A 26,763-nucleotide genomic window follows, 5' to 3' on the forward strand; every position below is an offset into this window, starting at 1 on the left:
TGCAGGGTCTAAATCCCTCAGAAACTATTGATCCCTTTCATCCCACTGCCTCTGCGTGATTCGCTGCATTGTTTACGACGATAAGATGGTGCTGGTGGGATACTCATGTTGCGACTCATTACCTGCGAACAGTATAGTCGTACGCGATATGATCTCTGTGGCGGAAACTCTCACGGGTCTAGATTTGAATATTAGACGTTTGCGAATGATTGATTCGAGTACCATGTGTCGTGAGGCGCGTTGTAGAGTTTGGGCTACATCTAAGGTTAACAATAAGTTAAGGTTGCGGGTATGTAGATCCACGTGAATGACACTCGTAATACGACATCACTAACTTCCATAAACTTTGTCGCACGCGATCAACAATTACAATTACGACTCTGGATATAAACAAAGTTCAATTATAATACCGTCGCGCCTCTATTAGCCCGAAACATCATCATTATGTAAGTCACAACTAATCGCAACCTGCAAATTCTATCCCATCAAAGTCTCATAGCCATTCTCCATCATGACGTCCATCCAATACACATCCTGCTTCTCCTCGTCCATGCAAGACCACGTCTTCTTGACAAGCGTCAGCATCTGACGAATAGGCTTTGCCGCTAAAATATTTTCAAAGGCAGAAAGACGTGAAATGATAGTCTTTCTGGCTTGCAATACATCAAGACCAGCCAGAGGCGCTCTGAACCTTGTACTAGTCGCGATGCTTGCCACGGGAGGTTGCTGCAGATTCGAAATCCCGCAGTATGATCTATTCAAAGACATCTCGCTGCAGATACTCACGAACAGCAGTGGTTGAATAGACCGGCTTCTAGACGTAGTCGGGATATCCTTGACCAGGTCCAGCACGTGCAGGGCTAGACAAGTCAGCCACGTATCTGCCAATGTTCTATCATCAGGGTAGCTGCTCGCAGCATCTGGAGATCCTGACTGAAATGCCTGGTTGTTTGGGCTTCCAGATTGTATGTAAGGTCCCAGAAGATCCGGAAAGTTGCGATACAACTGAAGCAAGCCCGTACATCTATAAGCTTCAGCAATGCTGACCAGATGGTTAGCTGGAGTCATGTCGTCACCAGCATCGACAATATCGTTCTCTGTGGGTAGCCGAATTGCGCACAACTCAGAATGCAGCTGTTCCGAGGCAATCATGGCTTCTTGAGCACGCTGGATATCCTCCTGAGAAACAAATCGCCGGGAACGGATCCTCTTTCGTTCCTTTCGTACAAGACTTCCTACTTTGGCGACGAGCTCTTGAACTTCGATGCCAATTCCTGTCTGCGGGTGAGGCATACGCGGTTCTTGCAAGTCAAAACATTCTGGAGGTACTGGTTGAGGCTGAACATGTCTTGTGCTTGAATCCACGTCCGTGACAAAGGAAAGCAGCATTTTCCAGTAAACAAGCGAGTTATAGAAGAAGAATTCCTTCTTCTTGTCGGCAATTGCAAGAGCGTCGCCACGTGCTTCGGCGGACTGAACCATTCGAGATAGAACTTCGAATTGCATTTGGCCAAGACTACCGGGATCATGCCACGAAAGGCTCATCCCCAACATGACTAAAGCTAGTAAAGATGAAGTCTCAAGTTGAGAAATCTTGGCTTCTCGTGATAAACAGATCATGGCTTGATCTCGAAGCTGGCGACCGATTGGTGTGAAATTCGGCGATACTTCGGATAGACAAGCAGCTGCCATGCTTTGCGTGATGTAGTAAAGTGATTGAGATCCAGACCACATATTCGAGATGGTAGTTCGGTATGGGTTCATTGAACTGTCATAGCAAGACATCATTCCGCAAACTTCCTTGAAATAGTACTCTACCAAGACAGACGAATAGTCCTGAAGGGCATGCGCCAAAGGCATCTCACCAACAGTCTCGACGGTTTGGTTTTGAGGCTCATGTCTAGTCAAGGCTTGTGAGGTCGCTTGCGCTGGTGGATACTGCTGTGTCGGATTAATGGTAGCGACAGGCCAAAGTCTCTCATCAGTGGACCCTTGGCCTATGGTATCAGGTGTCTGTCCAAGAGCCTGTTCCGGATATAGCTGTAACACGTCATCCGGGAATTGCATGAGAGGCAAAGCTGTATCTAGTGTTTCCTGGCCTTGCGTATCGACACATCCGGGATTCATAGCCTCGTTGAGTTGATCCATAAGTTCTGGGTCATAGAAATTGTTGACGAACTGCTCAGCCGGCTGAGTCTGATAAGGCACGTATGCCGAGCTCGGCTGCGGCTCAGCAGTGACATCACTCCTAGGTGTTTCCACAACATCCTTTGGAGACTTGGAACCAGCTTTCCATCGAAGCGGCTTTTGATACCCAGGACATGGGATACCTAGTCTCACACAGCGCGAACACGCGGGCTTGGACTCATCGCACTTGAGCTATTTAGGGGTCAGGCAGGGCTCGGATGAGCGGGAGGGGTAGCCATACTCTCTTGGATTTGCAGACGGCACAGCCAGTGCGCGATCTGGTGATTGTTTTTGGTGCTGGTGCATATGATGAGGACAGCATGACGACCCGTTTGGATGTATCCGCGTTGATGAGTGGAGATGGCAAGGTGCAGATAGATGGAGTGATGTGGAGTTAAGAGGGGCTCCCATCACGTGACGATACTAGTGTCCGGATATGGGACTCGGCTTCAGCCTCGAGGTAACATTCCAGCGTGTAAACCATTGTGTACTGTAATGCTATGAACTAGTTCCTAATAATGCTGTCTATGAGTAACGGGTTGGTTTGGCGACCCAGGGGACAAGAAAACAGCATATATGTTTCCCGATGAACTACTAGTTCTAAAGTGGAACTTAGCCTAGATATATCCGTCCCCCTAAGTCTCCAAGACATCTCGGCTTTCCCAAGCAAACCTGTCTCATGATAATATTACTAAAAGCATACACTCACTGATCAAGAATTGCTTCTCTTATCTTGTCCATCTCATTTCACATCCGATCCGAAGCAATGGAAAATATTCCCAAGGAAATCGCCTTCGCATATCGTTCCCGAGACTCACGATGCTCCACCAATCCTTACCAAACTCGGTACTAATTAGAGAAGGAATTCAATACCATAAACGGAAGTCCTAAGCAAATGCTATGCTATGGCTACGGCACAGGATCACGGCCACTGTCACCTGGCCTTAGTTATCTGAAGACATGTTTGCCGAGGGGCTCAGGTTTCACTTCACCTATCTTTTACCAAGGGAGCCCACGCTTTGATGTTGCTCCAGCATCGAAATCTTATCAATCATGGCTGTTACTATACCAAGTCCTTCATTCAAGGTGGCTCTTGTACAGATGAAGCCAAAGGTCAGTCACCAACATATGATCCCTTTATTTGACTGACACTTATATGCTAAACAGCCCCTTGATGCTGAACATAACTTTGCACATGCTGCCGAGCAGATCCGCATCGCTGCTGATCAGGGTGCTGCACTAGCGGTACTGCCAGAATACCATCTTACGGGATGGGTCCCCGAAGAGCCATCTTTCGCACTCTCCCCTGCGGACGCTGGTAAATACCGAAAGAAATACCAAGACCTCGCCGCCGAGCTTCATATTAACATTTGCGCTGGCACATTTGTTTCCCAGGCCCCCCAATCCGATGATCAACAAAATGCTGATGCCAGACCCACGCTGTTAAATACGTCGGACTTCATCGATCATAACGGAAACCTCCTTGGCACTTACACAAAGACGAACCTCTGGATACCAGAGAGACACACTTTAACATCATTTGTCGATCATGCTAAGAACATATCCAAAGATGATTACACTGCCCCCAATCCCCATCAAGTCATCGACACCCCTCTCGGCCGAGTCGGTATCCTCGTCTGCTGGGACCTTGCCTTCCCAGAAGCCTTCAGACAGCTCGTTCTGGCGGGCGCCAAGATCATTATAATCCCTTCATACTGGACGGCGCTTGATATGTGCAAAGATGGTCTTGCATATAACGCCGACTGCGAGAGGATGTTTATACAGTCTGCTCTAGTAACCAGGGCATTCGAGAACACTGCCGCTGTTATTTATTGCAATGCCGGTGGACCGGCGGGAGAGGGGTTCTTTGGCTGTAGTCAAGTTGCACTCCCTATTGTTGGAACGGTGCCTGGGAGCTTTACCGATGGCGAGGAGGCTATGCGTATCTTGGATGTCGATATGAAGACGGTGGACATTGCGGAACGTAATTACCAGATCCGACAGGACTTGGCCAGGGATGATTGGCATTATGGTTACCTCAAGAACACGGTCGCGAGGCTATAGGATGTAATACTTGATACTTACTTAGTAACTTAATGTCAGATTGTGCAGTTCTATCTCAACCCCTCTCGCATGTAACCAAGCAGCCATACACAGACAAGAGATCTAGTACTTAGAAATTCAACTTCTCCGTAGATGCAATCGCTTGTGGACAAGGTTGCTGATAATTACTCCATTGAAGACCGAGGCGTCGCTTGTTGCGTTCCTATCACTAAACATTAGGCCGATGGGGAGTCATTTGATGTCTCATAAATAAATTGGTAAATTATTACAGTCTGTCCATGTCGCAATAACCTCGAGAAAGATACAGCTTTTAATAGAATGACAAAATCCCACGCTCTTTAACTAAACCAATACCAATACATCAAATCGCTACCCACTATCCTAGCATCGCTATACAGTAATCCCGCGAAGTACGCTTATTCATCGTGCTTCGAGGTTGAGCTAGAGGAAATTTCTTTAGGGCCCCTCTGTGACACTGTATCTGTCACGGGCAATTCTTCCCCCAGAATGCACTCAAGCTTAGGTCCCTCATAAGATTTTCTCTTTCCCAGCCAAAGAGCCGCTACAAACACGACGAAAATGCCCAATACTGCAATCACATAGTCTAAAGCTGTTAGCTTGTAGCCAACTTGTTTGCCTGGAGTGACTTACTCATGGTTGATACATTGACGGGAATTGCAGGAGGGAAGCAAAAGAACTGTTAAAAATACATCAGCATCAGGTCTCAAATCCGCCAAAGTGAGATACTTACAATAGAGGTTACAGCCACAAAAATGACGGCTGTGTAGTTCGCGATGTAGCCTTTGACACGGCCAAGAGAAAACTCAGGGGGCTGCGAAAGCACCATATGTCGACCTCGAATCAGAAGGATAAGCACAGGGGCTGCGTATGAGAGATTGAGGAATAGTGTGCAGCTTGCAATATAAGCATTGAAAGCAACCTCGGGGCCTTTCGGTACATTAGTGGTAAGAAGCAAATGGTTCAGAAGAGAAACATACCCAGGTAAAGAAGTCCGAAGAGAAGATTGAATATAGCCTGCACGACAATAGCTCGAACAGGAACATTGAGTTTGGGGTGAAGATGCGAGAGACTTCAAAAGTTAACCATGTTTGTACAGGAATGGAGATAGGATGCTTACTATCTGGAAAAAGGAGTACCACCGTCTCGTGCCATAGCCCAGATAAGACGACTGCCGGAAGTAACACAGCCATTGGCACCGTTGACGAAACACAGGGCAACGGCAACAGTGAGTACGGTTGCAGCAGCTCGGCTGTTGGTTGCTTGCAGTATCATCTCTGTAAGAGGGCTTTGTGTAGGCGATGCGAGCAGCAGATCAAGGTCGACGAAGCAGAATAGCATGACGATGATGAAGAATATTCCGCTGAGGACAGTTAGGCGGAGACTTTTAGAGGGTTGGTCAAAACTTACGTAACGCCTCCTACCAAGACTGCGGCAACCATGGCTTGGGGGGCATCCTTGGATGGTCGAGGCATTTCTTCAGTCATATGTGCCACAGCATCCCAACTTCAGCATGTCAGCTATGCCTGGTAGGAGTCAGTGCACTACTTACCCAATGAAGCTCAGAGCTGACTGTAACAGTCCAAGCATCCAAGCCGTGCCATCACTCCATCCAGTGGTATTGGAGAAGTTGGTGAAGACGAACTCTGCGTCAGTCTTTGGAGAGGTAGCTAGAAGGACGATACTGATGACGACGACGCTGAGCAAAGACCAGTACACTAAGAAAGGTCAATTTAAATGGAGGCACATCTGTAGCTCGACTTACAAGCGCCTTCGTTCCATCGGTTCAGGATGGGATAGCCAAAGATGTTGAGGAACACGCCAACGATGGACACGGCGACGAACATCAAATACGTACTCCACTGGGTAATTTCGTAGCTACCTCCAGAGCCAACGACAGCAGCCGCAGCGAGGAATCGAGCTATAGTATGTAAGCAATTGTTTTGTCGGTGATGTTAGTTATATACCTCCGAAGTAGGCCGCAGTTGTGTTGAGAGTCAACCAGCCAGCAATATTTGTCCATCCGACGAGGAAGCTCTGTTAGAATTAGCGGTATGCATAGAAGGCGGTCTTCATAAATCTTACATTGATACTCTTCCATTTCTTGGATGAAAGGGCAAAGGAATAGTGATACTGTCCTCCAGCTGTAGGATATAGAGAGGCCAGTTCTCCAACACTTGCAGCCAAGCAAATATTGCAAAGAACGCAGAAAATAAAACCATAGACGAAACTAACAGAGCCACCAGACGGCATTACTAGACCTATTGATCCAGCAAGAGAAATCCATGTACTGCATTCAATTAGTCTGCGACTTTCATGTGACGCGACGGCACCGTTCTCCTTACTTGAGAATGGCAAAAGCCATGCCAATCATGGTGATCTTTGAGAACCTCTTCTGGAGGTGACCCTCCTGGGCCGGTGCACCGCTCGCCATACTTGCTGCTGTCAATTGCGGTAGAGTACAGACGAAAGGGAACAGAGACGAGGTTTAAGCTTTTACCCCAGACCAGACCTGATATAAAAAGCTGGACGTTGGTCTTATCGCGCGCGTTGGTCGCTAACTTACTCGCGACGGGCGCCCAATCAGCGGGTAATGAGCCTCCGCCTCCGCGTTGCGGGGGAAATTGATCAAATGATGGGCTAGACCAGAAGCGGTAAATAATAGCTTAGGAAAACTGGCATGAGGCGTATTTTTAGGTTCCATTGTCCCGTATTTCTCGGCAGATAAGGCTGCGAGATAAAGGGACACCCCTGTTCTAGAATCGGATCATGGGTTTAAAGGGGGGTCGAAAAGGAGAGGATGAGGTGATGATAGGAGAAGTAATTCTAATTGATATTGATAAGATGGAGATTGGTATTCCTAAGGATAGTGTTCAGGATATTGCTTTCTTGCAAGAATAACATACCCTTATTGTTAAGTCTCTGATTGGTTCGTTCTATAAAGTGCAGGGTAGGCGAAAACATACTCATCAGTCAGCTCTAACATTGGGTGAAGTGATTAACCCGCCGTGGTCTTGTGCTCTGCAATTATATTATAGTTGAACATACCTAGGCTTACTGTTATATACTTGTAACAGGCTTACTTAGGTAGACCCATTTTGTTCTACCCTAAAGTCCTTGTCTTGTCATCTAGCATGCCTCTCTACCAACTTGCAACTGTTCTCAAATTGCGTACAACACTTTAAGCTATGTTAAAATTCTTCATGACTGAGAGTAGATGACCACTCGCAATTCGTATTATTTATGTCTTGATAGAGGTAGGAGTATCTAAGCAATGATTTATAATTATTGCAAGGCTGGTGCTGGGTAAATGATTTAAACCAATCCTCGTAAACTTGCAACAAAGCAGACACGAAGCCTTTTCAAGTTTCGAATGACATTCCGAGAAAAGGCGTAACTTCAAGCACTCCGGATCATAAGTAGAAGGACTCACTCCTTCTTACCAGAGGTTTTCTTAGACGCCTCGATCCTTTCCTCAATCTTAGAAATCTTCACAGTCAGTAAAGGACTTGCGTATTAGACTACGTAGACATACCACACTTTTCGAAGGAGACGAGTTGGCCTCTTGCGTCCATGCACCAGCATGGGCAACCATGATATCCTGGGCTTTTTTATGGTTGTGCTTGATGGGATCTAGAGCCATTTTGAAAGAAAAGGCGTAATCGAAGATGTGTATTTGATAAGAAACTCGTAGTCTTAATGGCTCAAGTAGTAGAAGATAATTTCTAGAGTTCTATTCAGGCTTGTCTTAAGAATGGGCATCTTATATAGTGAACAATTGAAACTAGTATGTCATGAAGCCACTCTTTAGATTATAGGCCTCTCTCTCACCTACGCTTGGTTACGAAACCACAATGCAGCCCTAACGCTGCTCATACACCTGTCATGATCTTTGGTATTGCCAATTCTGGAAAGAACAAACTTTGGCCATCAGGCGGCAAAGAGATCTATTGATGGTTGATAGGTTGTCCCCAAACTAGGCTGCCTCATCACAGTCTCTGTCTTACTCAAGCACCAGCTCATATGATATTGGGTAGGATCCAGATCCGGAAATTCCAAGCTTCAGTTCCTGGAAAATGAGACGAAATGTGATAGAGGCGCAGGAGCTCGTCCTGCTGATCGACCCGAGTAATCAGATTACGAGGTGTTTCCCCTGAATACCTGGGGCTTGTTTACAGAAAAAAAAAAAAGGCCGTCAAAAAGGCGACAACGCTTCATTGGAATTACCTGATACGGCATGGTGTGCGGTTTGCCACTTTGGCCAACTGTCACTGAGCTGAGATGAACCGCTGAAGACGTTTCCAAGCCACATTCATCAACATTGTCAACGGCCAAGCAGAAACTCGAGACAAAAGTTTGGAGTTACCATATTTGGCTTAGTTCAATTCGGGGGGTTTGAAAGCACAACAATGCCATGGCCTCGTGTCCAATTAATGGCCAAAGACAAGGGTCACTCCAATCTTAGACTACATGCCACTAGCGGGAAATGACGTGTTGATTGATTGCTTTTTGTTGAGGCAAGAGGATAGTATCTGGAATGGACGACTGTAAGCTTAATTTACCCTTGGGTAGTACTTCATATTCAGATGTGTAGTGTAACTCTAACCTTTTGCCCATCAAGAGCCAGTCTCTGCGGGTACCCGTTGCAAGACTTATAGCTTGTTTCCCTAGTCATACAATAATGATTCCACGAGAGCTATCCTTTATCCACAGCCGTCCTCCCCGAGCTGCTGGGCTGTCAGACAACGCAGTGGACGAGCACAAAGATCTAATTGGCGATCTATACTTGACCCAGAATTATACTCGAGACCAGGTTATCGACTACCTACAAGTAAATTTGAGTTTCACCATATCGTGAGTATGTCGTTCTCCATATAATTTCTCTTCTGACGTTGTTGTCTGTAGCCGAGATCAATTCTCAAAAGCAACGAGACGCTGGGGTTTTCACAAGCAGCCTCGAGGGGGTCTCTCTGTTCAATCTACGCCGAATGAGACGACCAGTCAAAGCACGCCTAGCGAAATTACCAGTAACGATGTATCGTGCTCGACCACCGTGGATCACTCTATGGATCAAGGTCTCATATTTATAAATGAGTCAAGCAAACGCCCCCGAAGCGGCACAAGCTCCACCAGTCGCAGGAGTGATATCACAGCCCACGGCCCATCCTCACCTCTTCCTCGTCGTCCAGTGAAGCGACCGAAACCCAGAAGCGAGTCAGGCGACTACACTGCAGAAACCTCATCTGACACACCAATCAATCTCTCTACTGATTCAGATTTCGTTTTTACCCCATTGACTGCACAATCGAGTCCACGCTGTCAGTACACGTACGATGACAAGCTGTCGGCAGAATACCTTTCTTGTTGCTATCGCTACACCAAAGCTTTCGGCTACTACCTCAAGATCTCGATTCCTTTTCAATACAAAACGCCTTCGGCCAAACAGCGACGCGCCAGGATGCTCGATATGGCAAGGACTGCCAAGAAACAAAGATCTTGTGAGATCGTAAGGGTGATGATGGAGTCTGAGCTCAAGAGGAGCAAGGACCCTCTGATTGGAGAAGAACATAACCCTTACCCTTCCGATGGCGTTGAGATGAGTCCCATGCGGTCCTTCCTATTCCACCGCCATCTCGCGCAGATTTATGCGCATAGTGGAGATACCAGTCTTGAACAGAAACATCTTGACAAAGCCAGAAACTTCACAAAGGCTTTCGACACACTTGGCCCAGAATCGATAGACCTTTGGACATTGCTCAATTTTCAAGAACGGAAACATCATGTTATTCCAGAGGGTCTGCTGAACTCACTCGAATGGGACAACAAATTGTTCGCATCGGATATCGAGCGTTGCCTTACACATTGTTGGCGCACGCTGAGAGATACTCAATGTCCAAAGCCCTTCCCAGGCTATGACAGAGAGAGGCTTGAAGGAATGAACCCGACCAAGATGAGTGATTTTGCTCTTCAAAAGAGGCCAATGTATCTTTGGAGGAAATCGAGTTTCCTATTTACCCACTTTTGGAAACACATCCAACTGGAACGTGAATCTCCTCTTCCCTGGGGCCAAAGCCTTCCTACGATTTCCGCGACACACTTTTTGATGATTATGAGTAGGATCATCGTTCAAAGGTCGCTTCTTGTCTCTGAAACCAACAATGGTTCACTCGGACTTCAGCCCTCAGACGTGTCACTCTATTGTGAGATTATACCAGCGCTTCTTTATGATAACTCATTCACACCAGGACATGCCAAAAGGGAGTTTGCCACCCAATTTGTTGAGCATTACTCATGGTGTCCACCATCTGCTCGCAAAAGTGTCCTCGCTAGAGAAGTTCAGGCACATCAGATGGAAGCACTCGAATCAGTCTTGGCCACTAGACGCAGCCGTCCATCAACTCCTACTTCTACTACATCAAAGGAGATGACAGCTCTGAAAGAAATTCCCAGAAAAGCTCGGCGTGCATCGACTGATAACGAGTTTCTGGACTGGCTGATACAGCAGCACGAGCAGCTAGCCTCTACTGACCAGAGAGATACCATCATGCGTGTCGGAGAGGCCCTTTATCCCCCGTCTTTCGGGTCTTCTAGTATCTCTTCTTATCTAAGAACATCTCTATCTGCCCATCATATATACCTGAACGAGTTGAATGGAAACCCTACTCTGGCAAGATCCTTGGCGTCTCGGTCTTCACGGTCTTCTCAAGTGTCAGGCTCAAGCTCACTTCAACGGTTCAAAGCAGCAGCGCTGAACAGAAAAGACCAAACAGTTTCAGCTCTGGGGCCTGGAATTCATGATCTCCTCCGGCTTTTGGAGGATGGGGAGCTATCATGGGAAGATTGCCCGTGGGATGATTATTTCCAGTCGTTGGAGCGTCTCGAGCCCAGAAGGGACTTGAAAGTTGCCATGCCAACTCTAGTAGAGGAGGGATCGGTTACACCAGAGGAGGAAGAGGGAAAGTCAACGATAAGGTGGAGGATAGGAAGATTGCTCAAAGGTAAAGGCAAAGCAGATGTAATTGGCTTGGAATAGTTTTCAATGGCTTCAGCAAATGATTACTCATCAGTTAGAGTAGAGCCCTGATAAAACACATAGAAGGAGCAAAGAACAAACTTCAAGAGCGACATATTCTAGTTTTTGAAGCCCGGGAAACAAGCATTCTCTAATCTCTATAAAGCAAACTCTCACAGTCACTCGCCATTTAAAAAACCATGATATGACATTTGTCGCTAGTTATGCGTAATTAATAAGGGAAGGATATTGGAAATAGAAAAGAAAAATCATCGACTCGGCGAAGAGTCCGTCTTGGTAACTTCGACTGTCGTTATCATAGTCTTTGTGATACCACTTTGAAACTGGCCCCTGTATCCTGCATTGCCAGCACTCTCATCACTTGACCTACCCTCAATCTCTGTCTGCACTGTCGTCCTATTCATCACTCCAGAGGGACTCGCTATCCTATCTCGAAGCTCATACTCCTGTTGACCAATATTGATGGCCTTTTGACTGCTTGTCTCATCATCACCCCTTTTACCACTGGACAAGACGTGCCAGTTTTTGCCACTGCGCATGGTACCGCTTCGTAGAGTACCGCGACCATAATTTGTATTGCCTGTTGTTGGCGTCTTCTTGGAATTCTTGCCATAGGTGCTGCCAAGGAATCTTCGGAACAACGGCCGCAGACATGGTAGACTGCCTGCGATGATACCGACGTTGAGCTCAACGCTGGTCCAGATTGTGATATTGCGAGAGTCCCATAGCCAGTCACCAAGCTTGCCGTAATTGGTGACGTATCCAAGCTTGGTAAAGGCAGCTGCACAGGCAAAGACACCGAGACTGAGAATTCCAATAAGAGTTACTCGTGTGCGGAAGTGCACGTTGAGTTTCCAAAGCATGGGTGTTGGAATGATAATAGCGAAGAGGAGATCAGTCAAGATATTGAACGCGGAGTTCGTGTACGACAGTGATTGTAATGTCTTTTGTGACCAGCATTTCGATGGAACGGTTGGATCCCAGAGGACACGGATGTCTGTACATTGAAAGATGACAGTCTACAGCAGAGAGTATTAGTTATTGAACCAAAGGTCGTCGAAGATGCACGACTTACAAAGAAACATCCAATCGTGTAGATAGACATAAAGATCATGATAGACAGGATCAACCATTTGTAGAACTTGGTAGACGCAATTCGAAGCAGGGCACACCCGACGGACAATTTGACTACGCAAATTGCTATCAAGAAAATGGGCTGACTTATGAAGTTCAACTTCATTCCTGTCATGTAGACATCTGGGTCAACATCGCCAATGTGCTTTCCACCACCATAAGCAAGCTGTGCAAAGATTACGCCTTGGCCTGCCCAGGAGAGTGCGATGGTGAATATCATGAAGGCATCCTAAGTGTAGGCGATTAGACGAATTCAGGGACCGGAAGAGTGAAGGAAGGGAGAAATAAACGAGACTAGGTGTTGGCGCAACTTACATCCCAGCCCAGGTTGCGAATCATAAACAAGCGCACGTAAACGCGAGCCAAAACAACACTAGTCGCCAAGGTGATCACCAGAACCGTAGAAGCAAGAATATCGACCGCTCCATTCTCGTCGGGATTAGAAGGGAGCTTAACCTGAGGATCCATGATGGCCGAGGGAAGGATGTACAAAGACCCAAGAACTTGGGACGATGGAGAAGGGGCAGGATAATAAGAAAAGAAACACACATGAGAGAGGGGGCAACCAGGGGGTTTGTCTCTCGATCCTTTACGTCGAGTGCACCACGTTTTCTACAGGGTGTTTAACGAGCTAGAACACAAAATTTCCACCGACCAGGAGATCAAGTCAAAGAGTATGCATATTGCCTCGGCTGCGAGTCCACTAGAGGCCATCTGCCATTGCTTTGGCGCAGCTGGACTAGCAAGTCTAATCAAAGATTCTACAAATATTCTTGCTCTAAAGAAGACCCTTGCATTGCCACTGTGACTACGGCGTTCAGGTGTATCATACGAGTTCCCTAACGGGGAGTCTGACCCTGGCCGGAGGTGATTGGCCTTACCAGGATTGGATTGATACATCTGCAGGTCCTCTGGATAAAGGACTTATGAAACGCTCAGGTCTCGCTCTTGTTCTGCTTTCAGGTTATAGCCGAGGCTAATAGAGAAGGTCGAGTAATATCCGTAGCGACCAATGCGGTGCAGGTCTTGGCGGCCCACCTGACGAGGTGAGCGAGGATAATTATCTCGACCTGAGGATGGATATATTATATGTGTGATATGAATCTCTACTGCATGATCTTGCCTATTTGATCATGTACTCGGATGCAACTCCGCGATCGAAAATGGGTGGGTTATCATTGTTCTCCAAGTGAAACATCTGGGTGACATCGAGTGATTCGCGAGGGAGATCGACATAACGATCAGCAACAATATTTTACTAGTCTAGTCGCCGGAGAAAAGCACAGTAGTCAAAGCACGAATCTTTGGTCCCGTCACTAACGGGAATGTCAATGTTCGTGTCCGAGATGTTATGGATCCCAAAACTCCACTCATCTTAGCACGGAACTGTTCCGGATCATCAACCCTAGTTCTTCCCAGCGTCACAGCGTCAATCTAGCGCTCACCTACGCTATTACTCCAGCATCGTATACTCTCCTGAAAACCCAGGGCTCTGGAATGTGACAAGAACGTTGGTTCATGGCTTCAGCTGCAGAATCATGCATTTCGCGAGACAAGACCTACCGCCGTAAGCACTCTATTCCCCTGAACTAACAATCGTCCGGTGGCGTAGTTGGTTCAACCCCTGCAATTCCACTACTAATGCAAACCCGCTGATGGGTCCCTAAATCGGATTAGATCTAAGCTATAACTCATCTGGCCGAACGAACCGAACCCCTCCCCCTCGGCAACAAGAGACGGGCTTTTACGAGTCCACATAAAAGTTCTCTTCTGCCGTTGGTTCTAGGGTGTATAGTCAATGGCCCTGCCTTCGCGTCGGGGGTAGATTCCCATTAGAGATGTAAGCATACTCACCCTAATCGAGGGGCCCTAGGTCAAGGTCCATGGGCTGGCCCTGAACGATTATGCGTGGTAATCCTTGACCTTGAAATGCAGGAGAAGGGGAAATGTCCAAGGGGATGATACAGTAGTATATAGCTCATCACATTTCTGCATCCAAGACAGTCTTCACTCACTGGTCCTCCAAGCCAAATACCGGTGCTGCAAAGAAGATCCCTGCCCTTTCTTGTCGTCCCTTCTTTCTCTTGTCAAGGTTGCCATCATGCGTGCTGGTTTCATCTCCCTCCTGGCCCTTAACGCCGCTGGTGTTTTGGCCGCCCCCCAAGCCACCACCGTTGACTCCTCTGCACCCGAGGTCACCAACCTCGATGAGCTCGCTGATCTCGCTGCTGCTGCATATGAGACTGCCCAGGACCTCGCTGGGGATAAGACCAAGCGTGCCAGCACCTGCAACTGGAGCAATGTCCGTGTTCGACGAGAATGGTAAGCTGGCCCGTCCTTTTCTAGTAGCATCTTCTCTGACATCTGTTACAGGGGCACCCTCTCCAAGACAGAGAAGAAGTCTTACATTGACGCTGTCAAGTGTCTCCAGTCCAAGCCTTCCAAGTCTCCTGCGTCTTTCGCCGCTGGTGCTAAGACTCGCTTCGATGACTGGGTCGCTGTTCATCTGAACCAGACTCAGACGATCCACTACACTGGCAACTTCCTCACATGGCACCGATACTTCACTTGGTTGTATGAGGAGGCTCTTCGAAATGAGTGTGGCTATAAGGGAACTCAGCCTGTAAGTAAACTCACCATACTACAAACTACTCTCACTAATATTCTGGTAGTACTGGGACTGGGCTCTAACTGCCCTCAGCGGCCTCAACAAGTCCCCTGTCTTCGATGGCAGTGACTTGTCCCTCTCTGGTGACGGTGAATTCATCCCTAACGAGCCCGATATTATCCTCGGTGCCTCAAGTGGTCTCCCCCCCGTCTACCTTCCCGCTGGCTCTGGTGGCGGCTGCGTCAAGTCCGGTCCTTTCAAGGACATGAAGGTCAATCTGGGCCCTGCCGCTCTTGACCTTCCCGGCGGCGGTGTCGCTGCCAACCCCAACCCTCTGGACTACAACCCTCGCTGCTTGAAGCGTGATCTCAGCGACGCCGTCAACAAGCGTTTCGCTAACGCTACATCTGTTCTTAACAACATTCTCAAGCCCAAGACTGTTCTGGACTTCCAGATGCAGATGCAGGGTGTTCCCGGCACTGGTGACATTGGTATCCACGGAGGGGGCCACTATTCTCTCGGCGGTGATCCCGGTCGAGATGTCTTCACTTCTCCCGGTGACCCTGCTTTCTACCTGCACCACTCCATGATTGACCGTGTCTGGTGGATCTGGCAGATGCTTAACCCCAAGGAGCGTGTCAACGGCAAGAATGCCGTGCAGGGCACAAACACTTTCCTCAACATGCCTCCCAGTGCTGAGACTACACTTGATGACTATGTCAATATTGGTTGGGTTGGACCTGAGCGACAGATCAAGGATCTGATGAGCACACTTTCCGGACCATTCTGCTATGTCTACCTGTAGAAAATAGCAGAATGATATCTTGTACATAGCACGTATTTGTCTTCGTCCGCTAAGCGTTTTTATTATTAGACAAATAGAATTTAATGCTGTCCATTGAGTTCTATCTGTGATCGTCTTCTGGGTTATGTCAGGACCCCAGTAGTTCATCATCGTTTCCCTAAGATCTTCACCCGCATCTTCCGTAACACCAATACTACCAAAGACGGGGTCTTGGGTCTCATACGGCTAACTTTGGAGAGGCACTTAGCAACAGGGTATGGTGGTATGACCGTGCAACCGTCTCTTGGCACCGGGTAAGCGTTCAAGCGAAGCTCGTTCAAGTTCCAGACCCACGGGTTCACTCCGTTCCCCGTGATAAGCTCGCTTGCCGGGACATCTTCCTCAAGCAGTTCTGGATGTAACCCTAAACAACATATCGTCAAGAAAAGTGCCAACTGGTTCTTGGCACATGCTGTCATACCCCAGCATCTGTGGCGCATCATGCCATTTACCATCCCGAAAGAGACCACGGGCTGATGCAACCCTTTCCCCGCGAAAACCTTGAGGGTGGTATTCGCTACCCCTGTGGCGTTCCCCTGCATTCAGCAAATGCTACCAAGCCGCCGTGGCTTTTACAACCTGGCCCTATAGATGTCCTCTTATGTATTGCCAAGTTCGGGCTTTTGGATTTGTTTGCTCGGAGGAATGCTTCCTAGTTTCTCTTCTTCTCGGGTAAAGTGGCCGGCTCGGCGTTATGCACCCTTGCATGGATTTAGACAACTTTGTTACTCCGAAATATCGAAAACTATTGTACTTCTAACCCATCTAAGATTTACCATAATCATAAAATCCTCGCCCGCTCTTAACGCCTAGATTACCTTCCTCCAAAAACTTCTGAAGATATTCTCGCGGCGCACTCGGGATGTTTCCTCTCGCATCCGCATAATGCTGCTCGATATCCAGGACGACATCTAAACCAACGACATCCATCTGCTCGAAGGGCCCTTTGGGTGTTTTCAATACTCCTTTGAAAATATTGTCGATCTCTTCTGGTGTTGCAGCGCCTTCTGAGGCTGCCAGGAGGGCTTCTCTCTTGATGGCTGCCCATATCCTGATGGAATTGGATTAGATATCGTAGAAAGCGAATTTTACAAGAGCTTACCTGTTGTAGATGTATCCCATTGAGGGTGACTTCACATGAAACGGTGAGAATCCGTGGGCTTTGCATTGCTCCATCATCAGTGTGATGTATGAAGGATTGGTTGTTTCATGGCCCATGATCTCGATTTCTAGTCTTTGTTAGTAACGCAGTTTGTAGTTCGTCTTACGTATGACTCTTACCGGGTGTCTCAGGTGGCCAGTCTACATCATTTGAGTCAGTATGGGTATTTTGCCAGCTGTCGAACACTTACAAGAATGAGCGCTCAGAAAACGCGTCTCATTTCTCAGGTTAAGACCCTTCAATATCTCCGAACAGGAATAACTACTCGAGTTTGACGCAATGATAGTATCTCGCGGAGCAAGTGCATCAAGCTCTGAGATGACCTTCGTCTTGAGCTCGATTTGCTCAGGTACACACTTTTCAGTCAGCATTTGGCCATTTGTGATATCAGAGTTGCTTACCTCGACCACTAACCAAGCAGCTTGAAGAGCCTCGCGTAAGCTTTCGGGAGAATGCGTGATGATTTTACCCCAAGAAGCATTTCTGTTACTAGCACTTTGTCGAAACTCCTCAATGGCTTTGATGCTAGCTTGAAGTTGTGCCTCTTGGCCGTCGACCAGATGGACATCGTTTCCTCTACTCGACCACTGAGGCAATGGCATTGGCAAAGAATTCATGAAAGACAAGATAATTATTGAGGCGACACATACCATGAACGCAAGTCGTCTTCCTTGCGTACCCGCTCCGATCAAAGTGACCGACGTCCTTGAAGCTGATGTCAGAACCATGTTGACAATATTAGGAGAATGAATATGTTTGGAAACTTGAATCTATCCGATTGAGGAGAAGAAGTTGAAATAGAAGCATGGAAATAGATGTTCCAGCAGATCTTTCTCTGATGGATCGTCATCATTTCGGATCCGGTCCATGATACCCCAGACACTCACTAACTTAGTGAGTGGCGAATATCTCCACTGCATTTCGACCTCACCAGCGTCATCGGATCCGAGACAAAATCAGGATAATTGCAGCCGAGAATGAACTCTGAGGTCAGTGGCTGAGTTCGCTTGAGTTGGGGTAATTTGTTTCCTTATTCCGCATCGCGGAAACTTACAGCGCCAAGTCCATACTTCAAACCCAACCACCTTCTGCAATCGGACGTAGTATTTGAATCACGCATTTTAATTCAGCCGATAGGAATGCTTTGTATTTAGACTAAAGTACTAGGATGTGCACTATCATTCGCCGCCGTTGAGAACTTTGCTATCGCTGCCCGCACAGACTTTGAGCTCTGCGGCAAATGCCTCAACGTCCTCTCCAACGTGGACAATAAACTCTGGTAAGTTTCTTCGGTGATTTTTCCAATGCCGAAATCGCGATCAATGGCTTTCCTCAGTAACTGCACCCCAGCGACGGCATGGTGCGGATATGGATCAATAGACACGATCGGTACTGTGAATACCGTTTGCCTCCTACTCAAACCATCACCCTCAATTGTATCAAGAGGTCGTTTTAATGTGAATGTGTTGTGCAAGCCGAATGCTAGAGTGTTCATAACCGTGTTCTCAGCATCGATGCATATGTCGGTTATATCTGATAGCAGGTCTTGACGGTCCGTGGCTTCGATGATGTCTACTAGCATCAGGATGCTGAGATGGTAGTGAAGCATGAGAGAAACTGCACGGGTAGTCAGCAGAGGTTTTGTTTGCAGTAACACTCAAGCTTACACCATCGAAGTTTTGTCTGCTGCCCAAGAAAAGGCATGCGTTTATGGCACTCATCCAGAAGCGGACGATAAATGATGCCAAATTGTTTCACAGAGTCGACTACGGCCAGGTATGCTCTCCGAACTTCTGCCTCCTCATGACCATCTCTCAGAGCTTCTTTGAAAATGGCAGTGACTTTCCATCCAAGTAGCTTCCAAGAGGCCCCAGCAGCAATGATCTGGTTCGCCCTTTCATCTGTCATGTCCGAGCTCCCTTGCTTCCACTGGCGGGCGTTCTCGTCGAACATCTTGGCACAAGTTTTGACGAGACGCCATGGGAGTTCAGACTCGAAGCCGAAAAGACCTGAAGATAGGAGGGAGCGACAGTTGAGGGTCAGAGATGCAGAGGTGTCGAATGTCAAAGCAGCCCAGTATACCGTACTTTCGGCGTTTATGAAGCCTGATGTCTCGATCGACTCTGGTGTTGTGACAATAGCTTGGGACTTGAGAGATGGAGAAACTTTGGAACCGCTGAATTGTAGGTTTCTCTGACGTGCACGTAATGTTTGTATCTGCTGCAAGGCTGCATGAACACAAGCCTGACCGGAAATCCCATCTGTCTCTTCGTCCTCTGAGATGCCTTCTGGTATCGGCGTGAGAGCGAAGAGAAGCAGAGATAGCATTGACCGATAAGCCGGTCTATTGATGACACGTAGCATGTCTCTTCTAGCATGCCTCCATAGAGTCTGGACAAGACTGCAGTGATCCTCGTTGGAGTTTGGCTCTGGGGATGTAACAGGGAGCCATCGTGCTGCAAATGCTGAGATGGTGCTCTGGAGAGACTGTTCAATGTCTCTGCTTCGACCGACTAGCTGGCTGTTTCCAGTATCTACTATACACCCGTCGAGATGGCGACAAAGATCAGATATGCTGACGTATTTGTCTGCTAGGTTGTGACCGAACCTGCTCATGTAAGTATAAGCGGTAGATACTCTTGGCTGATACGTACAAGAAAGGGCAAGCATATCTTCCCATCCAAGAGCCAAAGACCGCCTCGAAGCCTTCTCTGTACAGAGTATCAAGCCATCTAGAGTCCTCTTCTGAATTTGTTATCGGACTTGGACACCATGGCAAAGATGCTGACTCGGGCATTGCCGTTACGGTTGGGCTATCTCTGTAGATATCATGGCCTAGGTCATTTACAAAACCTGGATCAAATCCCGACTCATGGGAAGTATTCGTGACTCGACTGCCGCGTGTTGATGATGTGTCACTTGTAGGTCGAATTGTTCCTCGACGAGACCTACGCTTTGCGCCTCCGTTGCTCGTCTTGGCATTCTGAAGCCACTGTGCAAGGCCTTAATCATCTCTCGGCAAGGCTGGAACCATAATCACATACCTTAAAGGTACACGCGTGGTGACGGTTCCGACAGCGTGTACACGAAGAAGTGCCTTCGCTGCTCTGGGCATCACAAGCCACACGCGACCTACGACATTCGTCGCAGCTGGAGAACTGAGTACGACGTGTAACGAGACCCGCTGGCATCTCGGATCCACTATAATCTACAGGTGAGCGTTGCAGTGGTAGCAATTCGCGATTCAGGAGTGAATCTCGGATCCGGTCGATGTTTGTTGGGAATGAAGAGAGTCCACTTTATTTGGAAGAGAGAACAGGGAAGTCTTTCATCAGATGATGCGGGGTAATGTAGATCCCCCAGTTCAGTTCAGTTCAGTTCAGTTTAGTATGGGGTTGACATTCAAGGTTAGACCGTTTTGACGGGGTCAATGGTCTTGTTTCTTACCACTTTGGAGATGATTTCTTCAGAGCTCGATTGGTAAAAGGCGGAGAAGGTGAAAACACGGTTGAAAGTTTAATTTTGGAGAAACTCTTGTTCCTTGAACTTCCTTCGTCTGGCTTGTTTGTGACGGGCGCCGCCACATTCTGTTAGGTAACGCTGATCGCTGCAGAGAAAAGGGAGCCATTGTGTTGACAGGGATCTTCGGAACCGAGGCCATGACACTCTTTGCTATGACGTACAAGCTTTTGCATTGCAGAAACCCCATCTTGGAGTGAAGAGCTGGAAGTTGAAACAACGAGAAATCGCCAATAACAAGAGAGGCTCGTACAGGATGAAGAGCAATAGGATAGCATCTCACTGTTGTGACAGATGGATCTGAGATTCGTATCCCACAATTGAACCATGCATGACCAAGAATGACTCGCTCATTCTACATAACCATCGGATCCGTTGCTGACCATGGCCTGTCTCTCAGTTCCTTATTCCAGATAAGCGTTTCCCGCCCTCTACCGTCCGCCCCCTCCCCCGTCTCCATCTACCGTTGCTTGCGTTCCTCGCAAGCCTCTTACGATCCCTTCACTCAAGATCAGCAACATTAGACATTGCGGGGAAATCATGGGGAAGACAAGGGTGACGCGACATACTTAAGTTCGCTGATCGTCCCATCTTTTCTGGCCATTTCCAAATCAGAGACACAGACATTCTTCGTCATCATCATGGCTTCTTTTTCTACTCCCCCAAATGAGAAGGCTGAGGTCTTTGAGGCCGAGGCTGCTGGTAGAGGGCAGGTCGATCGTATCGACGCTATGGCTACGGCACCTGGTACAACCCTCGAGTCATTTTCTCATCTTGATGAGAAGAAGATTCTTCGCAAGGTTTGTTCTGGTCACCGATACTTACTAGTTTATCACTAAGGAAAGACTCTCAGATGGACATGCGATTGATCCCCATGCTCGCACTCCTTTACCTCCTCTCTTTTCTCGACCGTGAGTTTACCACAGCCCTCGCTATGACGCCCAACTAAGCATGCAACCACAGGAGGAAACATCGGAAACGCAAAGATCGAGGGTCTCCAGGAAGATCTCAAGATGAGCCCGGACCAATACAACTGGTGTCTCACCGTCTTCTTCTTTACATACGCCGCCTTCGAAGTCCCGTCGAATCTCCTGCTCAAGAAGCTCCGCCCAAGCGTTTGGCTTCCTACCATCATGATTGCATGGGGTATCGTGATGACACTCATGGGCATTGTTCAAAACTACCACGGTCTTCTCATTGCGCGCATTTTTCTTGGTGTCACTGAGGCCGGTCTCTTCCCTGGTGTCGCTGTACGTCTGCGCCTCTTCTCAAATATTTGCCGGGAAACTAACCTGTTTTAAGTACTACCTCACAATGTGGTATTGTCGTCACGAAATCCAATTCCGACAAGCCCTCTTCTTCTCTGCAGCTTCCATCGCTGGTGCTTTCAGTGGTCTACTGGCCTTTGGTATCGCAAAGATGGATGGTGTTGGTGGCCTTGAAGGATGGCGCTGGATCTTCATCCTCGAGGGAATCGTTACCGTTCTTGTTGCCATATTTGCCTTCTGGGCACTTTACGACTTCCCTGAGACTGCAAGCTTCTTGACTGAAGAGGAGCGCGCTTTCGTCGTGTTCAGGCTCAAGTATCAGGGTCAGCAGAAGGCTGCGGGTCAGAGTCAGTCTCGTGTTGCACAGGCCGACGAGTTCAAGTGGGAGTATATTTGGGCGGCGTTTAAGGACTGGCAGATTTGGGTCAACATCTTTGTTTACTGGGGTGTAAGTCAAGGTATGAGCTGCTATGGCATGAGTACTGCTGACCATGGCAGATTGTCTGTCCACTCTACGGAATCAGTCTTTTCTTGCCCACCATCATTCGAAACCTTGGCTATAGTTCTAGCAAGGCCCAGCTTATGACTGTTCCTATTTACATCACTGCAGCTATCCTAGCTGTGATTGTCGCTTGGACATCAGATCGAGTTGGCAAGAGAAGTCCATTCATTGTGTCTTTCCTCTGCGTCATGGTTGTTGGCTTTACGATGCAAGTTGTCCATAAAGTCACATTGCTCCAGTGCATACTAACAATCTCAGGTGTATTTCTACCCACAACCCCAAGGTTGTCTACGCCGGTGTCTTCATCGCAGCGTGCGCCATCTACCCTGCGTTCCCAGGAGTTATCACTTGGCTGGCCAACAATTTGTCAGGAAGTTACAAACGCAGTGTTGGAATGGCCATTCAGATTGGAGTTGGAAATCTCGGCGGTGTAGGTATAACCCTTTCCCGGTAGCATGGCTCTTCTCGTTAACAAACTTAGGCCATGGCGTCGAACTTTTACCGACAAAAGGATGGGCCTCGCTACATTTTGGGTCACGCCTTGGAACTGGGTTTCATTGGCGGGGGTATTATAGCGGCTCTCATCTTGATATTCAGCTATAGCCGCATCAACAAGAGTCGTGATAGGAGAATGGCAGCTGGTGAACATGAGACCATCTCTGAGGAGGAACTTTCCGCCAAGGGGGACAAGGCTGTAACCTGGCGATATATGCACTAAATCTACCTAGTTTAGTTGTGAATTGGATTGTACAATGAGATTGAACTGTATCGTATTGATGTCCTCCTCAACTGTTCGATGCATTTTTATGCATAGCATAACCAAGGCGTGGTCTGGAGATAGCTACAGTAGAGGCAGCCCCTCATGATCAGGATTGAATGGAGACAGAGCCAAGTCAGTCTAGTTTAGACTAGGTACCTTGTTAGTTTAGACTGTCATTTTCAATGCGCGCCCTTCCATGGTTTAACTCTGCAGCCCCACCCAACCCCGCCTTGTCGCCGTTGTCGTTGTCGTTGTCGTTGTCATCAAGGTTTCTCATGATTCATCCTTGGATAGATATTTATAGTAAAGTCAATCCCTATCGACGTTGAGCCAATCATACACCACTACTTGACTCTATTTCAAAATGTCCCTCTATGCTCGGCAACTCAACATCAATGACCTAGAGCGGTCACTGGCCGTTGAAACTGCCGCGTTTCCTCCCGCCGAGGCCGCCACTCGTGAAAAGGTGGTGAGATCCATAACAGACCCGAGGTTGGAATCTAACCTCGATCTAGATTGAGTATCGCTTAACAGTCTGTCCCGAGATATGCATTGGCCTATTTCTTCGTGCTGGCACCAGCTTGCCGTCTCCCATTCCTCATGACATCCCGTTCGTGGAGGAATCGACATCTGACGACGACGTGCTTCTCGCACATGTTATCTCTACCAAAACAGCCAACAAACCCGTCAAAGATGAAGATATGGACTACCCCCGCAACTGGAAGGAAGATCCCCAAGGTGACTACGCCGTGGGTCACAACAAGAATGGACGAACGATTGCTCTCCATGCTCTTGCTGTCGCACCCGATTACCAGAGGGCCGGTCTGGGCAAGGCTATCATGCGCGTTTATATCCAGAGAACAAAGTCACTCAATTCTGCGGATCGCATATCTATCTTGACGTATGACCGTCTTGTTCCGTACTACCAGAGACTTGGATTTGAGCACTATGGGAAGAGCGAGTCTGAATATGCTGGGGTGGCTTGGCATGATCTTGTGAGTGACCTCAATAGCAGAATGGCCAATACTAACTGGGATATAGTCTTACATACTATCTTTTCCTCTGTGAGAACTACCTACCATAGTGATATCAAATGTGCTAGGCGATGGACTTGACATTAAAGAGGTTCGCGTGGTCCAGAATACAAAGGCAGCAAATACATTGTTCCGTTTTGTGTCCAGCTACATACTTTCCACAAAGGCATCTTCGGTGAAGAATAAGCGACGAATGATAAAACGGACCGTGACAATTACCACAAATGGAATCCTACGATGTGTGCCGACTCATCACATTCTCAAAGACGACCTCTGTTGACCAAGTTAGCAGTCGTTAGCCGAGCTTGATTCAAATGTCTTCAATCTTACCTAGCTCAATTCATACACGGCACTCTGGCCGGTGGATGGAAGGCTTTCAGATACTTGGTCTATCTCGATACTCATGGGTTCGCTGCAAAGCCGCCCCTTCTTATCAGCTAGTTATGTGTCAGTGTCAAGCTTATTCTTTACTATGGGCTGATACTCATACTGCAATGAATTTCGGCAGTGGCTAGTCCGACTTCTATCCGAAGGTCAAATTTGATCGGAACTTTGGGCTTTGGAGCCAGATTGAGTCTTGCTAGGGCGTCTCCTGTCCCAGTCTTCTCAGGTACGCCAATATGCGACAAATTCACTCTGAGGACTGAATAGACGCGACAGTTATCTGTGTATGTTAGTATCTAACATGCGCCATCAGGGGTCAGAGGCTTACCTCTAAGCGTCAACCGGTCGATGTCGCTCTCGAAGCTGTGGAGAACCGCGAGGTCCCAGATCCGCTTGTCGGATGGCAAATCCGCACTGAAGTACGCTGTTTGTTCATGAACGGCGACTCGGTCAGGGACAAGTTCCCCCTTGTATCGTCACGTCAGCAAAGGCAGCCCGATGACATCAATCTCAATGGTGGAATTTTACCTTGACGAGAACCCACTCCACTTCTCCCCCATCCTTCTGGCCCTTGGGGACGCGCAGGAATGCTCGTTTAAGGAAATTGCGCAAGCGACGCTGCTTAATTTCACCTGTCAATGGCTGCGACGCCACGCCGATTGAGACTCGATTGAAGCGTCGTGGGAAAAGCTCTGGGTTACGGCCCGCATTGTAGACCAGGCCCATGCAAACAGCCAGTCGAGGAGCAGCTGACATGACGACTTTGGGGTTCGCTGCAATTTTGAACTGCGATTTGGCGATAAATTCTTCTATCTTGTGTAGAACATAGCGGGAGCTTCCAAGTCCACCGGCGAGGATAATATAGTCCTGCGTAATCAGAGACAACTCTCAGTCACGGAAATTTGGACTGTTTTGTGACTTACAAGACGGTTTTTGTAGTCGGTCTCGCTGTCTGTTTGGAATGCTCCGACAAAAAGCCCAATTCTTTGGGTGATTTCATCAATCTGGCGGTCGAACAAAGAACCGAGAGATTCACTAAACCTAATGAGAAACATATTTCAACTTTGATTTGGCATGACAGAAGTTTACCTAGTCAGAACAAAGGAAGCGACAGCGCTGTTCTTGGAAGGAATCTTGAATTTCAAGTCGTCCCAGGTATCGGAGTCAAATCCGTGTTTTCTCGTGTGGAATAGGTTGCTGTTTCGCATGTCCCAACTGACATCCTCAATGTCTCTTACCAAAGAATCACGCTTATCCTGAAGATAGGTCGTCACCATTTCCTCAAAACCTCGGTCGATATACGTAGAGCCAGTTGCACAGGCTAAAAAGGTTGGCTCATGCCACTAAGGGAGAGAGGGGACTGCCTTACCTGCTGGTGGTGCCAGTTCCATGGCTTGGGGCGGTTTCTCATAGCTACCGTCCATCTTCAAGAGGCAGAAATCCTTCAGAGGTTAGCGCTAGCAATGTCAACACATCTGCAGGGGCAAAGTTACAGTGGTTCCACCGCCAGCATCAACGATCAAAACATTTTGCCCGTTCTGTGAGGTACATATGAGTTGTGGTGTTCCTGAAGGCCTCGGCTCACTGACCTTGAGTTGGTAAGAAGGATTTGGTACACAAATCTCATATGCAGCGACCGCTTGGGGCTCTGTCATGGTGACTCTAACGCTGCGAAGGCCCTCCTTTTCGAAGCCAGATTCACGAACGAGCTGCGTAAAATCATGGACAACAGCCGGGTCCCATAGGGCGGGCACACTAAAAAGGAATAAAACCCTGGTCTCTTCGAACTGTTTGCCTCCTAGCAAAGCGGGTGTAAACCGCTGTGTGCTTAGTTCGCGAAACAAAGAGGTCAGAAAGTCTTTATAAATCCTTTTAACTTCAACCCTATCAGCATTAACTGCTCCAAGGTCGACTTTAAACCATTCTTTTAGTTGAGGATGATCGACAGAGTCGTTGGGGACCTCCATTCCCCATCCAACAAGCTTCGGCGGCTGATGGTGGACATTGTAAAAGACACGCGTGGGCGTTTTCGGATCCTTCATATCGTTGCCCCATCCCAGGGTAGTCACTTTGGCATACCCTTTGCGTCTGTACGCAACACCGGTACCTTTCAATGTGGTCTTGGTCAGAAGCCCACATTATCGCTGTGGTTATTCAGACTTTTAGTCGGGGTGGACCAGATCACATACCGCTCATTCCAACATCAATCCCGACAACGAGATCTTCTGCCATAATTCCGGCTTATT

The 26,763-nt window shown here is 47.9% G+C and overlaps 12 protein-coding genes; 5 read left to right on the forward strand and 7 right to left on the reverse strand.

Moving 5' to 3' along the window:
• Positions 1-477: 477 nt before the first annotated feature.
• Positions 478-2,509, reverse strand: FFUJ_12122 (uncharacterized protein; the record flags this gene model as incomplete). XM_023581691.1 has 2 exons in its annotated part: positions 478-2,379; positions 2,429-2,509. The coding sequence occupies 2 exons, from the start codon at positions 2,507-2,509 to the stop codon at positions 478-480; spliced, it is 1,983 nt and encodes a 660-aa protein (XP_023435129.1).
• Positions 2,510-3,240: 731 nt separating this feature from the next.
• Positions 3,241-4,251, forward strand: FFUJ_12123 (related to NIT3 Nitrilase; the record flags this gene model as incomplete). XM_023581692.1 has 2 exons in its annotated part: positions 3,241-3,300; positions 3,355-4,251. 2 exons carry the CDS (start codon positions 3,241-3,243, stop codon positions 4,249-4,251), a joined length of 957 nt encoding a protein of 318 aa, XP_023434350.1.
• A 416-nt stretch (positions 4,252-4,667) lies between these two features.
• On the reverse strand, positions 4,668-6,703 carry FFUJ_12124 (related to HNM1-Choline permease; the record flags this gene model as incomplete). XM_023581693.1 has 11 exons in its annotated part: positions 4,668-4,855; positions 4,903-4,948; positions 5,003-5,199; positions 5,250-5,341; positions 5,390-5,632; positions 5,680-5,775; positions 5,822-5,987; positions 6,035-6,190; positions 6,237-6,306; positions 6,355-6,559; positions 6,615-6,703. 11 exons carry the CDS (start codon positions 6,701-6,703, stop codon positions 4,668-4,670), a joined length of 1,548 nt encoding a protein of 515 aa, XP_023434351.1.
• A 995-nt stretch (positions 6,704-7,698) lies between these two features.
• On the reverse strand, positions 7,699-7,912 carry FFUJ_12125 (uncharacterized protein; the record flags this gene model as incomplete). XM_023581694.1 has 2 exons in its annotated part: positions 7,699-7,758; positions 7,805-7,912. 2 exons carry the CDS (start codon positions 7,910-7,912, stop codon positions 7,699-7,701), a joined length of 168 nt encoding a protein of 55 aa, XP_023434352.1.
• Positions 7,913-8,950: 1,038 nt separating this feature from the next.
• On the forward strand, positions 8,951-11,302 carry FFUJ_12126 (uncharacterized protein; the record flags this gene model as incomplete). XM_023581696.1 has 2 exons in its annotated part: positions 8,951-9,123; positions 9,175-11,302. 2 exons carry the CDS (start codon positions 8,951-8,953, stop codon positions 11,300-11,302), a joined length of 2,301 nt encoding a protein of 766 aa, XP_023434353.1.
• Positions 11,303-11,550: 248 nt separating this feature from the next.
• On the reverse strand, positions 11,551-12,904 carry FFUJ_12127 (related to integral membrane protein; the record flags this gene model as incomplete). XM_023581697.1 has 3 exons in its annotated part: positions 11,551-12,321; positions 12,378-12,665; positions 12,752-12,904. 3 exons carry the CDS (start codon positions 12,902-12,904, stop codon positions 11,551-11,553), a joined length of 1,212 nt encoding a protein of 403 aa, XP_023434354.1.
• Positions 12,905-14,537: 1,633 nt separating this feature from the next.
• On the forward strand, positions 14,538-15,849 carry FFUJ_12128 (related to monophenol monooxygenase (tyrosinase); the record flags this gene model as incomplete). XM_023581698.1 has 3 exons in its annotated part: positions 14,538-14,758; positions 14,810-15,059; positions 15,109-15,849. The coding sequence occupies 3 exons, from the start codon at positions 14,538-14,540 to the stop codon at positions 15,847-15,849; spliced, it is 1,212 nt and encodes a 403-aa protein (XP_023434355.1).
• Positions 15,850-16,653: 804 nt separating this feature from the next.
• On the reverse strand, positions 16,654-17,778 carry FFUJ_12129 (related to 3-hydroxyacyl-CoA dehydrogenase; the record flags this gene model as incomplete). XM_023581699.1 has 6 exons in its annotated part: positions 16,654-16,939; positions 16,991-17,117; positions 17,170-17,190; positions 17,241-17,406; positions 17,452-17,637; positions 17,701-17,778. 6 exons carry the CDS (start codon positions 17,776-17,778, stop codon positions 16,654-16,656), a joined length of 864 nt encoding a protein of 287 aa, XP_023434356.1.
• Positions 17,779-18,200: 422 nt separating this feature from the next.
• On the reverse strand, positions 18,201-20,241 carry FFUJ_12130 (uncharacterized protein; the record flags this gene model as incomplete). XM_023581700.1 has 4 exons in its annotated part: positions 18,201-18,667; positions 18,718-19,658; positions 19,705-20,042; positions 20,095-20,241. 4 exons carry the CDS (start codon positions 20,239-20,241, stop codon positions 18,201-18,203), a joined length of 1,893 nt encoding a protein of 630 aa, XP_023434357.1.
• A 969-nt stretch (positions 20,242-21,210) lies between these two features.
• On the forward strand, positions 21,211-23,057 carry FFUJ_12131 (related to putative tartrate transporter; the record flags this gene model as incomplete). XM_023581701.1 has 7 exons in its annotated part: positions 21,211-21,369; positions 21,423-21,480; positions 21,533-21,819; positions 21,872-22,285; positions 22,336-22,511; positions 22,598-22,769; positions 22,821-23,057. The coding sequence occupies 7 exons, from the start codon at positions 21,211-21,213 to the stop codon at positions 23,055-23,057; spliced, it is 1,503 nt and encodes a 500-aa protein (XP_023434358.1).
• Positions 23,058-23,463: 406 nt separating this feature from the next.
• FFUJ_12132 (related to acetyltransferase) lies at positions 23,464-24,167 on the forward strand (the record flags this gene model as incomplete). XM_023581702.1 has 3 exons in its annotated part: positions 23,464-23,568; positions 23,615-24,094; positions 24,141-24,167. The coding sequence occupies 3 exons, from the start codon at positions 23,464-23,466 to the stop codon at positions 24,165-24,167; spliced, it is 612 nt and encodes a 203-aa protein (XP_023434359.1).
• Positions 24,168-24,393: 226 nt separating this feature from the next.
• FFUJ_12133 (uncharacterized protein) lies at positions 24,394-26,749 on the reverse strand (the record flags this gene model as incomplete). XM_023581703.1 has 11 exons in its annotated part: positions 24,394-24,406; positions 24,480-24,570; positions 24,624-24,797; positions 24,846-24,984; positions 25,046-25,384; positions 25,441-25,552; positions 25,607-25,838; positions 25,887-25,959; positions 26,011-26,055; positions 26,107-26,624; positions 26,707-26,749. 11 exons carry the CDS (start codon positions 26,747-26,749, stop codon positions 24,394-24,396), a joined length of 1,779 nt encoding a protein of 592 aa, XP_023435151.1.
• Between the last annotated feature and the right edge of the window lie 14 nt (positions 26,750-26,763).

The sequence above is a fragment of the Fusarium fujikuroi genome, chromosome FFUJ_chr08 (assembly GCF_900079805.1).
Source record: "Fusarium fujikuroi IMI 58289 draft genome, chromosome FFUJ_chr08".
Classification (NCBI taxonomy): Eukaryota; Fungi; Ascomycota; class Sordariomycetes; order Hypocreales; family Nectriaceae; genus Fusarium; species Fusarium fujikuroi.